This window comes from Strix aluco, chromosome 22, assembly GCF_031877795.1.
Source record: "Strix aluco isolate bStrAlu1 chromosome 22, bStrAlu1.hap1, whole genome shotgun sequence".
Classification (NCBI taxonomy): domain Eukaryota; kingdom Metazoa; phylum Chordata; class Aves; order Strigiformes; family Strigidae; genus Strix; species Strix aluco.
In genome coordinates, this window is record NC_133952.1 from 7,183,890 (window position 1) to 7,196,802 (window position 12,913).

Below are 12,913 nucleotides of genomic sequence, written 5' to 3' on the forward strand. Positions count from 1 at the left end.
TGCAGACTCATTAATCTGAAAGTTTTGCCCTTTAACCCACAGCGCGCCCCGTACACACAGCTCCACTGGCACAGTTCAGCTGGCACATCTCTGCCACCTTTATTGCACTCAGCATCCAAAAACCAGAGGTTTGGTTTGATAACAGAAGCAGGTGCTCTGCTGAGAGTCCGAAGGCAAAACGGAGAAGAAAACTCTCGTGTAGTTTCAACAGACTCCAGCAGAAAAGGAATCCGAGAGCACTGCGGATGCGGATATCGCAGATGAGGTGACTTCTGCTGCTGTTCAGGCACTGCAGATGAGGCAAAAAGGCAAAAAATAAACCAAAAGGCAGCCCTCCAAGAAGGAATGAGGTAAACTCAGAAACCGAGGAGCAGAAGCAGAAAAGCCCTCCTATCCACTGATAGGCCAAGACACGCTCATGGGCAGCAGACAAAACCTGGTTAAACGCTTAAAACTTCCAGTTCAGCTGAATCTCTTACCTGGAAGGGCAGGATGTGGTAAAAATAAATTTGGGGAAGATGACGGTGGTAGATAGGATGCAGGGAAAGCAGCTTTCTACATCGTCCTGCCACGACATCGCCTTGAAGAGGTTGACAGTGACGCTGCCAGTCCAGCAGCAGTCACAGCACACCCCTGGCCCTCTGCCCACTCGTGACCCTCCGAGCTGTGAGCGAGCAGCTCGGAACAAACAGTAATCCTCCTCAAACACCAAGGGAACGTGCAGTGCTTGCTGTCCTATGACCGCACAGTTAGCTCCACCAAAGAGTAAACACGAGCTATGAATCATGTTTCTCTCAGTTTTTGCCTCCCTTCCTCCTGCACGGAAAAAATCCACGACTTGTGTACAAAACAAATTTTCTGCAGAAAAGTGAGCTGCCTGAGGACCATTGCATAAGGATTCCCTAGAAAAAATACACATTGTAAGGGCAGGCGGAAATTTCAACAGCTAAAGGAAAAATCTACAACAGACAAAATGAAAGCTTTAACATCTTTGGATCCAAAATGTTTTTGCAGGTACAAAGCTATCTTGGCAAATATAAAGAGAATTTGACTGGTCTAACAAGACTTAGAAGCCCAGCACAGCAAGAGTTTGTTTTAATCGTGTTACACCTGGAAATAAAAGCATTTGGAGCCACGTATTTGGTTACAGGTATCCGAGGCCATGAGCCTCTCTCTTTGCTGTTGCAGGCCTGGCCCTGGATGAGGTTAGGCTTTGCAGGTCCCTTCACACCTACAGAAGCTCAGCTTCCTGTCTGCTGGCTGCCGGGCAACTCCCTTCCCAGCTCAACAGGCTCAAAGCAACAATAATTCTCTTATCAGCTCTGGCTCAGGAAGACAAAAAAGTAATTCATTAAGATCAAACATCTTATTCGTAGTGTACAACTGCAAATTCTCGTTATCTTTTCGAACTTGCAGAATCTACCCACCTTTCAAATCAAAACATGGCTGGGCAAGACAGAGGTGACACGTTTACCTGAGCCACCTTGCTATGCCCACTGTCTTCAACCCATCACACCAGTGAAGTGACTTGCACTTTCTCCCCATTAAGCTACGACTTGCCATTCTTTCCACTACTATAAAAGTGACTGTTTCAAGGAAAAAGAATTCCAGTAAGCAACACTCCTATCAACAGGCTATCTAAGGTTGGCGTAAAATGGATTTTACCAAAGTAATTTTTCACTTTAAGAATAGTACTGTGAATTGGAGGCTCGTCCATGCTCTTCCTATCAAATACTACTCAGACCTCCCTGTACAGTGGTTACTCACGCCTACCACCAGCACTCAGAGCAGCACTGAACACGTGGCTTCACTGGCCAGACACTACGTCCCACCATAAAGCATAAGAGCTGCTTTGTATTACTTTTTATTTCCACCAAGCTCATTAGAGGAACCAAAGGAACTTCTTCACCAGCATTAAAGCCTGTTCTCTTACACCACCAGTACCTAAAGTAGAACTCCTTTCTTTTTATTCTTCAAATGCTCTTGATAAACAGTAGCAGAGCATATGAAGAAGTACTAGCTCAGATCTTGTCAGTTCAGTCAAAAAAGGCATTTTTATTTCCATGCTGATCTGGAAACTTCAAAGAATTTTTGCATAGAATTTTTTCAAAAGCAACATTCCTTACTTTCAAAAAAATCTATTTTGTCTCTGCACTGGCTGATGAGGTGTCTCCTGTTATCTATTGTGTGTGTAAGTGCACATGTGCTTTCTTCAAGCTTAGCGCTTGATCCAAGTCCAAAAAGCTGAGTGAAGCTGAAACACTGCAAGCCATAAATCGAGGGCCAAGTCCCACAGTCCTTACAGTTCAGTCCAAATTCACAATCCTATAGTGGAAAGCACCACAGGATTCAGCCTGTACATACTACCGGTGACCCTACTGAAGAGGAATTCAAGATGAAAAAATCCTACCCTGGAAAAAGCTTGATTTATGAAGAGTGAAGCAGGCAGGGTTCCCACTGATCACTGCTGCTTGGAAGCTTGTTCCCAGGACTCTTGATCCTTTGGCTATACTAATTTCCTTTGGAGACTAGCAGTTCCTGGCTTGGACTAAAGCTCTGGAGTAGCCCAGTAACACTCAACAGAAATCTCATGTCTGCTCACGTCACATTTTACAACCTCATTAGACTTCACCAGATGAGATGAATCGGCTCTGCGGTCTCACGAGTCCACTGGTATTACTTTTTTTCTTTTTCTTCTCCCTGCAGGTCTCAACAGCTAGCAAACGAGCTGATCTCAAACTTAAGCAAGCACAGATGTAGCAATCCTGTTCTCCCTTCATGTATTAATCACTTCTGAAACAGCCTGGTGCAACAACACAAGCAGTTCTAGTTAAGATTAAAACTTATCGCTGTATTCTTGCTGGGAAAAAAAAGAGGAATCTCATGTTTGATACAGTGTTGGCTGACACACTTTGCTTTCGAAAGGATTCTGGGATTCTGTTGCCTTACTTTATTTAAATAGAAAAAAAAGCCCCGTGTTCCTGAGTTGAGAATTATTAAGCTTTCCCTGACAGCAAGGTAAAATAAAGCTCCTCCAAGCATAACCAAGTAAAAATCTGCTATTAAGAAAAAATGATCTAAGTACATCAAGAGATCTCAAATCAAAGCTGACACTGCTGTGTGAGGAAAAGGTTCTCACCTTCATCTAACTCCAAAATTATAAAAACAAGTCTCTACGTTTTGTTAAGTGCATACAGCTCTTCTCACACACGGGTTGATGCAGAATTACTGAATAATTGCTCGTCCCACAATCGAAGAAACAGGAAATTGATGTGTGCTTAGAGATCTCCGCAGAAACGGATTTTAAGATAACAATAGGTGCTTGGCAATTTGCTTAAGGGGAGTTCTGTCGTCATCAGTTTTATTTGCTTTTCTCACCAGAGCACTCTGAACACATTCAGTCATATGTTTAGAGCTGCCATGGCCTTCACCAAGGTGACGTGGTTGTTTGAGTCTGTGTCTCTCCTGCTGCTATCTGCACAGTTACTCCTGTTGGCCAAGACCTTTTGTCGGTGCCTTTCTTCCTGCCGCTTCTTCTTCTCCAGCCGCTGCTGTTCCCTCTTTTGTTTTTTAGATACCTGAAAGGGGAGGATGAAAACACAAAGTTGAGAACGCAAGTTTTCTGCTCATTTGGGGAAAAATAATACGCTGGAAGGGAGACAAAGAGATATCAAAGCAGCTGCCAGGGATTGTTTATTCCAAACTAGTTATCTGGACTTTATTTTGTGCCATTTTGGGAAGGGTGCCACATGTCACTATTAAATGTTTGCCTTCGAGAAGTCACAGCTGTAGCAGCAACAAAATCCGGTAAGTGGAAGCTCTTTTTATTTCAAAGGAGAAGATAATTGCTGATTAAGCAATCCTAAGCATTCCCCTAATCGTTAAAGGGTGTGCAAATCCCCGACAAACCATCCTTCGTATACCTTTGGGTTTCTGCTGGCTTGATTCTCTTCATCAGATCTAGCCTGTCCTTTGTTGTTTTCTATTTCACCTTCATGCAAGCTCTGATTTCCAAAGATTCTTGAAGCACTTCCATTTTCTTCCCGCAGAGTTCTGCTACACAATTTCTCATCTTTGCTCTGGGGATCACACTGCTCCTCAGCGCCTACCAACAACAAAGGCTTTTCTCAGACACACTCTACCCAGAAGCTGTCTCACCATCAGCCAATTGCTTCTTCCAGAATTTCGGGAACAGTGTTTTTTTGAAAGCTGGATTAAATCTGCCCTCATTAATAACCTTCCTGAGCACAGGAAGGCTGAGGTGGCAGCACAGCCAACAGCAAGCTTCAACTGCTGCTGTCCCTGTTGAACTGCTGTTTATGGTGAACATTAACCTCAGTGTCTTTCTGAAGCACTAGGTGACAAACTCCGCATACTTACCGATTCTTTCCACTTCATTCACTTGAAAGATGGCAAATATTGCAGATTCTATATTGTAGTGTTCCACTTCCAGAATGTGGCTTACTAAATCAGTGTCCTGTCCACAGAGGAGAAAGATAACACTGAAGAGAGTTCAAATCACTGACATACATTCATTTAACAACCATCTGCACCACCAAGAGGGGGTTGCTGTCTGCTTTTATGACCTTTCAATTAGCCTCTATTCCATTTCTGAAAAAGGTGAGGGAGAAAATCTTAAAATCCTGAAGATATCAGGAGAAAGGAATATGCTGTTTCAGCGTAACCGTCTCACCCTTGGCCCTTTCTGTTCTGTGCATTTGCACAGTGTGAGCAGCAACCTGCAGGAACCACACAGGCCACCTGGTGACAACAGCAAAGATTCACAGATTATCTAGTCAATTGGGATGCTCAACTACTGACATCCTCAAAGGATTTCAAATCTTACAGAATTTGTTTCAAAGTGGATTTTCTGACAGATTGCGAGACAAACCTTCCAAAATTATTAGGTATCCACACAGAGTACATATTTCATCTGCATTTAAAGGGTTGAGTCTAGGATGAACTGCATCCTGATTTATGGCAGTGGTACTGAAATTGTCCAAGATGGGTATTTTTTAGAATTTTTTCCAAGGCTACTTTCATGTATCAAGGCTTGAACATTAAGCACAAAAAGGCTACTCAATACTTACTGAACATCCCGTTGCATTACACACTTTTTGTATAGCGTCTTCCATTTCAACTTCAATCTCACCTTCAGAATCACCCTTCTGTGGCCTCACTTCCTCCTTCTTATTCGAATCATTTTTGCAAAGCATCTGCAAGAAAAGCAAAGCCCAGCAGGTCACACAAGCACGCAGCAATTTCATCATATACAGCAAAAAAATCTGATATAGTCATAAATGTAATTATTACGGCATACTTTTCTCAAATATCCTGTGTCAAAGCATCTTGGAAATTGTGGAACTTCCATCATCATTGACACTGTTTCCCATGATTCATACACAAACTCTCAAATACTACAAGATCACGCATACCAATAAGCAATCACTGGCTTTTGAAGTGAAGTGAACTTTGAGGACAGCACAGCTTACTCCTTAACACAAAAAAGTGAGATACGAAGAGGACTACTGTATCCAGCTGTCACATTTCTGTCTCTTTCTCCATTCCCTTTGTTTTTGCATTTGAGGTGCACAAGTATGTAATTTAGATGGGGTTGCTTCAAGACCTCCACATTCCACATCACAGCAGATTCAGGACTGATTTCCAGGCCCGTAACGTAGACACTTCACAGCCCATCTCAAGAGAGCAGGCAGCACTAGTTACAGCTCTTCTATTCCCAGCATGACACAGGGACCAAACTTTTTTCTCAATCTCAATGAAAATGAGAGAGGAAATCAACTGGTAACATTCATCTCTTATTTATCACCCGCAGCTGACCCAGGTCACTCTGTCATAACCAACCTCCATCTGAAGATACGCTGGAGTTTCAGAATCATCATTGATTCTCCTCACGCTGTCGTAGTGCTCTCCATAACGATATGCAATATGAAGTTCCCTCACGTTGTTTTTGTTTGTGCCCCGAATCTAAATGAAACCAATAAATTGCAAATGAGGATTTGGAATCAAATTCAGCATCATGTTTTTCAAAGTATTAGTTTTTTGAAGCAATGATAAACACTGTGATTGGAAGCAAAGTACGTAGCTCCTGAAGCATCTCTAAACAGGAAGCATTGACCTAATAATCCAGATGTGCTTACAGTAACCACGGAGCTTCTGTCTCAAAGATAATGTCTGAAAACCAGATACACACCACTGGGTCAGTTACACCACAACAAACAAAACAGGGTATGAAAATATTTCAGTGGAAAGCTCAAAACTATTTTCTAAACTTTCCACAGGAGCAATTAGCTTTCTGATCACCTTCCCCGACCCACTTTCAGCGACAGCTCCCCTTCAGGGTACAATGCCTTCTTCCCCTCAAACACGAGGGAAAAAGAGTCCGTTCAAGTTATGATCACAGTGGGGACAGTCATCCAGAGTAAGTTTTGTTCTGCTGTTGGGACAAGATGCTGTTTTAACAGCGAGCAAAGTGGCTATGTTTTGGTCTTAGAAGAAAGACTAATAAAGCCAAACCATGAACTGTATTAACTCCATGCAGGAGCACTGTTAGCAACCAAATGTTCCCTCGCTTTGTCAGCACCAAGTAGAGCAGTTTCCATAGAAAATTCCTGCTCTGAGTATTATCTGTATAATTCCTACCCCAATCACCAGTGTCTCAAACTATTAGCTAAAAGCTACACAGCATTCCAACTCTTGCAAGGAATCCAGAAAATTACACTGCATTTGCAGATCTCCTTTGTTTACCTGTCAAGCCAGAGTTCAAAGATCTGACAGCCTTCCTGGAGAAGATGTAAGTAAACAACAAGAAACACTTGCTTTAGGGCTCCAGAATTTCCCAATCCTTTTACGTCTTTGAATCAGCTTACCCAATTTACAGAATATACACCAAGTCACCTTTCAACCACGTCTGCAGTTTGTGTTGCGCTGATGACTTCAGATTTCAGAAGAGATATTCGCCATTCATTTATTTTACACTTACTCATCTGTAAGTTCTGACTCAACACTCGGTTATACTTAACTCCTGCCTTTTATGCTATTAAGTTATTCAACATGTTGGAACCCCATAAGATTTATTTCCAACATTTCTCCTCTGGCAGAGCCTAAATAGGTATCTCAAGAGCTTTTGTTAAAGATTATTCTGAAAATTAGCCAATTTAGCACTCGGTAGTGAGGCTTCTTTTTGCATGCTCTTTCCATGGTACACTGGGGCTGTAAGTAAAAGATAACTGCAGATTAAAAAAAGGCAAAAACACTGAAAAAAGGTAAGCAGTTATCCAAAAAGCTAAAAAAATAACCTATACATCTGAGCTAACCTGAAGCTCTGCATTTACAGTCACTATCAAAAAAAGATAAAGGGTGTTTAAAGCCCTAAAAAGGCCATGCAGATGCCCACCTCCAAAGAGCTTTAGATTAGGCCAGAGCTTGAGAAACAGCTGGAGGTCCTGAACCCTTCCGCTCACATTTTTCCAGTTTAGCTGCAGTGTATACAAACGGTTCTCTTAAAATTAAAGGATCATTCACCATCTGCTTTAGAGCTGGGACCAAAGAGATATTCACACCATCTGCTTTAGAGCATCTTGCTAATCTGCCTCTCTGGAAATGCTCTCTTTGGAATCTAAACTTTCTAAAATTTTGCTGGGGCTCCAAAGCAGAGAGAGGGGGGGGGGGGGGGGAAAAAAAGTGTGTCGAAGTATAGAAAATTAAGAAAAAAGGGTGTCCTGGGTTAGTTGAGTCTAGCAACTTCCTAACATTGTCACTATGTTGTGATGCCCTACATACTTTGATGTCCTGATGCATCCTCTGTGTGGGTAGAAGACTCCTTCTGTTACAACTACTAACAGCTCTCTTTACTTACGCCGTTGTCAAGAGCCTAAGACAACCCTTCGCTAACAAGACTGTGCTCAGGCAAAACAGAACCTCATCACAAACTCTGTATTTACAACCCTGGAAAGGTCAATGATTGGGAAAGGGAGTTTGGATATACAAAATACTGAGAAAATTTCAGTACACTGAGGTATCAGGTTCAAAGCATTAACAAAACATGAACAGCACTCCCATGAACTCTCCTGCAGGGTCCCTACCTCTGCGCACTCCCGCAGGTCAAGCAGGTGAGTATTTTGGTTAGCTGTCTTACAGCCCGTGGCTGCCATAGAAATAAGAGTTTAAACTTGTTTGGGTTCAGGAATCCACCTGACAGTTTCAAATGTCTTTAAGACACCACTGACAAGCTTTCATCTGGTCTTTGGTCTTTATTGCCCTGTTTAATCTATATACTTCATTGGTTCTGTCTGTAAATTGGAGCCAGGAACAACCCTGACTTGAATACAGGTTCTCACTTGCTTAATGAGCAGACAGAGATGGAGCATGGACCCATCCCAGTGCGGACTTGCATGGAAAAACAACAAAAAAGAGAGTAGGAGGGACGTGATGGATTACTTGTTCCAGTGTCCCACTGTCAGAGGAAACTATATACACAGTCCTTTCCAACAGCTGATTAAACACCGCGTGAAGGTTTTAAAACTTCTTCCCTCTTCTGCCCAGTCCAGAACCTCATTTCTCCAACTGTCAGAAACCTTCCCATTCCAAATCCCATGCAGAACTGATGGAGCTTCATTCCAACACACTGCAGGGACTGCCCTGCTATACCTTCACTTCCATATTCCTGAACCTTATCACACAGGTTTCCTTAAGCCTGGCTCAAATTCCTATCAGAAAAGAGACTCCATATGTAGCCTGATCTTCAGGAGATAGAAACATACCAATGAAGTTAATATCTTAAAACCAAACTAAACCATGCTGCTCTGTCTCTACATACTGATTTTTCATGCATTCATTGTTTTCTTTCATTCTCTCCCTCCCGAGCTGAAATCTGGACTCTTTTCCCCCGAGGCTGAAAAAGCAAGCACAGCTTTACACCATGCCCAGCTAACTACGACTACTGACTGCTCCCTTTGAATAGATCAGGAAGTTTCAACACTATTTGTATCCATCAGCTAAAAATTAGGCCAAAATATAGAAGTTTTGTTTCTCACCTGCCACAGTGGAGCATTAAGCTGATGAATAACCACATTCATTTGATTGTTTCTTGCAAAGGCCACAATAGCATCGTTGCCAGCAAAGGTACCAGGCTTTGCCAAATTGGTAACTAAAGGAAAAAACATTCAGAAGAGTTGGAAAGCTGGTTTCTGACACTTCCAAAAGCACTGGAGGGATAGCGAGTAACAAAATTTCAACACAAGCCCAAGAAATTCTGGAAAGGAAATCCTGACTGTGAAACACTGACTGCTGAGGCAAGATTCTGGCAGTAACAGAAGTTAATTCATCTTAAACGACCACAGAAACCTCTAAAAAACGCAGTACACCCTTAGATTACGCAAGCCCGTCAGCTTTGTGTTAGTTCAGAAGGAAGAGTGCCATGTACTAAACGACCAAACCGCTTTCATGCATCACCTGCATGGTACTTGGCACATCCTCGAAGCTGTTAGAACAAAGGCTCTATCGGTCTCTGCTTTGGATCTTCTCCTGGGTTACGACAAAACACCAAGCGTCGAGGAGAAAAAGAAACCCGAAGAAATCAGCCACTCCACACCCACCAGTATTCATGGAGAGCTAGATAATTTTGCAAGTTCCTTTTGAAAACACTGAATTTTAACTCCTTGCCTTTTTTTGCCTCTCTTTCCTTCTCCAAGTTTCTCCTAAACAACTTCCAAGACAAATATAATACAAGTTTAATGGCTCATCTTTCTACAGAAACATAACAGACAGAAATGTAAACTCACTGTTTCTAAAGACTAGAGAGGAGCCCTAACACAGTTCTGGGATGAGGAACTGTTTAGTAATAAGTTGCTCAGATGAGATGTAATCACATTACACAATAACCTCCCTCCTATGGAGACCATACCGTGTTTCTCAAAGGGCACATCATCCTCCACAAAAGGCTCAAAATCCTCCCGCTGCTTTATCATGTAATCCACCGTTTCCTGGCGATGTCTGAGGTGGTTCCGCGAGTGCCCCTCAAGCTGGTCTCCCAGGGCCCGAAACAAACAATTGCTGCCGAGAGAGAAACCACAAGTTAGTGTGTCTGAAAGGCTCCTAACAGATACACCATTAAATCAATGATCCTGGCGTAGCAGCGGAAAGAATATGGTGTTAAAGGGAAAGAAAAAGAGAGCTGTGCTCTTTCTGCCCAAGAAGTTCAACACAGATATGAATGTGAAGGAGCACCTATTCCCTGTGCTTTGAATGGCTGCCACTATTAGAAGAGACGCTGGTAAGAACATAAGGTTTTGGGCGAATGCGTCATCATCTCCAGCAGAATACAAAGTCAAGGGCGGTAGGAGTGCCAGGCCAAACTGTCTTAAACTGACGCTGAGACAAAGGACACAATGCAACCAAGGACAACCCAATGACCTACCAAGCAATTTCTCAGCAGTCACGTCTAACGTCCCTTTTCCCAGTACTTATGGACCTTCCCACGCTCCGCTCAGCGGGCCACTGGGGCCCTCAGCCCCCCCGGGGTTCAGGCCTGGGACCAGCAGAGCCCTCAGACCAGCAGGTGACAGGTCAGGGGAGCCCTCAGCCCCGGGGGACACAGGCCCCGCACAACCACAACCCTGATCCCCGTGGAGTACAGGGGGGAAGCCCTCATCCCTGCGGAGCACTGGCCCCCCTCAATCCCGAGGGGAAAGCCCTCGGCCGCGGGGGCCAGGCGGCCCATGGAAACACCGGCCCCGGCGTTGCCGAGGAGACCCGTCGCGGCGCTCACCCATCGCCCGGCACCTCCCGCAGCTTGAGGCCGAGGGCCCGAAGCTGCCCGGCGAGGCCCCCGCCGCCCGAGCCGGGGCCCGGAGCCGCTCCGGCGGGGAGCTGGCGGGGCCGCCGCGCCTTCCTGGCTCCGGCGGCTGGCCGGGCCCTGGCCGCCTGCTTGCGGGACATCCCCGCCGGGCGGCCGCTGCGCCTGCGCCGCCCCTCACGTGACCGCGGCACCACCGAGAGCGGCGCGCGGGTGGCCAGAGCGCCGCCGCGCCACACCACCCCCCCCTGCCCTCGGGGCGGATTCCTCCAGCAGGAGGAGGAGGAGGAGGAAGGCGAGAGGAGGGGGGTCCCGGGAGGGAAACTGGGACTGGGGGAAGCAGAAGGCTTTAGGGATCAAAGGCAGCGTGGGACCTGCGAAGGGAAAGAGGAGCTGGGAGAAAAGGCAGGGGAGGGTACAAAGAGCAGCACCATAAATCACGAATATTGTCCCAAAAAGCTTCGCCGGAGACTGCCAGATTCCCCGCTTCATTAGCTCCGACTGCTAATTGTCCTCCTCAGGCCCCCGTGGCTCTCCCCGCTGCCCCAGCACACCTCCCACCCCTGGGTGCCCTCCCGCGGGTGGGTGCCGGGCGCTGCGCTCGGTTTCTGCTCCGGTTATAAACCTGCACGAGTCGCTCCAGCCTGTGCCTAATCAACACCAAATCAGCTGCGAAAGGAACCGAAAAGGAAATTAAGAAAGAGGGGAGCAGACTGACTACCCGCGAGGTGGCACCACGAGAACGCGGCTGACAGCAGCGACGGGTCGGGAGGAGCGCTGAAACGGCAACAATTAATTAAATGGGATAATGTGTAATAGGCTGAACCTTCGCCTCCGGTTTCCCGGAGCACCGAGGGCAGCTCTGGGCGGCGGAGGGGGGCCGGAGAAAGTGGCACAGCAAGAAGACGGTGACTCGTCCGGAGAACGGCGCTTGGGGAAGATTTCTGCTCTCCTCGTGCTCTGCCATTCCTCCAGTCCTCCCGCAGCAACCAGTTAAAGAAGTCACCCACCGCTAACACCCTCCTGTGCTGCCCCATCGATTCCGTCCCTTTGCTCGGTTTCTCCTTGCCCCGCTTTGCTCTGCAGGTAGCGCGACAGAACCTGCCCGATGCTGTCAGAACTGCTGCGCGTCGGTCACGTTCCTGTCTAATTCCTAGTTCAGAAGGTGCGTCCAAAGGGCTTTGTGATGAACGCTAAGAAAACACTCCAAATTTGGGAACAGACACCGAGGTAACGAAGGAATCGACTCCCTCCACGTGACTATTACAGGCGTGCCACAGAAGCACACCGCAGACTAAGAAGGCAAAATAAAAATCACCAGGTAGGATTCTCCCGTGAGGTGTTTCAGGTCCCATTTATCAGGTCAAATAAACATTTGTTAGTGCCACTTCTCAGGTCAAATAAACATTAGTTAGCAGCCATAAAGCTGTGTCTGAGCACGATCTGCTGTAGCTTTATTTACCACAAGAACAACCTCCTCTTCGACCTCAGCGTAAAAACTTCCCTGTCGCACCTGACGATGTGTTGTAAATCTGAAGGCGACTGCCTGCTGACGGCAGCTCTCTGCTTTGGTGTGACAGAGGAGACAATAAGAGGCTTCACATCAGGACAAATTTTAAGTCGCTTTGCTTTTTTTAAGTTCCTCTTGTCCAGAGCCGCAACAATCTGAAACGCACCTTGAGCACAGGAAGAAGCTCACGGGACTATTAACAGCACCTTCTCGGATGTTTTGAATATTATTGCACTCAAAGCCCTACAGCAAGCGAGGATTTTACCCTGAAATAACACAACTGCTCTAATATCTCCATTTCCTGTCATAAACAAATCCTTCAGAGACATTCCATAGAAACACATTTTCTTATGCAAACATACTAAAAGCGAGAAAACAAAATGAGTATATACACTGACTGCAAATGATTAATGAAACAGTCATTAGCCTAAGTAGCATTAAAGGGCTATAGGCAATTCAGTGAGGTACAACCTGCGTGCAAGCCAATGAACATCACTCGTGACACCGAGGACAAAACTGAGTCAAAATTAGGGCAGGTCCTTTGACACTTGCTGGAAAATTTCACCAATGGAGAACAAAAATGAACAGAG

At 45.4% G+C, this 12,913-nt stretch overlaps 1 protein-coding gene across 6 annotated transcripts; it reads right to left on the reverse strand.

Annotated features, from left to right (window-relative positions):
• Positions 1-74: 74 nt before the first annotated feature.
• OTUD3 (OTU deubiquitinase 3) lies at positions 75-10,973 on the reverse strand. 6 transcript variants are annotated; one of them, XR_012626060.1, is made up of 10 exons: positions 10,787-10,973; positions 9,923-10,071; positions 9,054-9,166; positions 5,863-5,985; positions 5,091-5,216; positions 4,381-4,477; positions 3,924-4,105; positions 3,140-3,578; positions 2,411-2,803; positions 75-289 (listed from the first exon to the last, which is right to left on the reverse strand). XR_012626060.1 is itself a non-coding variant. In XM_074847912.1 (9 exons), exons 1-8 carry the CDS (start codon positions 10,954-10,956, stop codon positions 3,402-3,404), a joined length of 1,137 nt encoding a protein of 378 aa, XP_074704013.1. In that variant the 5' UTR covers positions 10,957-10,973; the 3' UTR covers positions 75-289; positions 3,379-3,401. The 6 variants fall into 6 exon arrangements, 3 of the variants coding, with proteins under 3 accessions (XP_074704013.1, XP_074704012.1, XP_074704011.1); XR_012626059.1 differs by having other exon boundaries at positions 480-2,803; XR_012626058.1 differs by lacking the exon at positions 2,411-2,803.
• Between the last annotated feature and the right edge of the window lie 1,940 nt (positions 10,974-12,913).

What these genes read in the sequence shown, in the direction of transcription:
- OTUD3 (XM_074847912.1), bottom strand. Translation starts at nt 10,956, where the DNA reads ATGTCCCGCAAGCAGGCGGCCAGGGCCCGGCCAGCCGCCGGAGCCAGG. An exon ending in CGGGAGGTGCCGGGCGATGG is followed by an intron (nt 10,072 to 10,786) that starts GTGAGCGCCGCG and finishes CTCTCTCGGCAG; the next exon opens with CAATTGTTTGTTTCGGGCCC. An exon ending in GAATGAAGTGGAAAGAATCG is followed by an intron (nt 4,106 to 4,380) that starts GTAAGTATGCGG and finishes TGTTGTTGGTAG; the next exon opens with GCGCTGAGGAGCAGTGTGAT.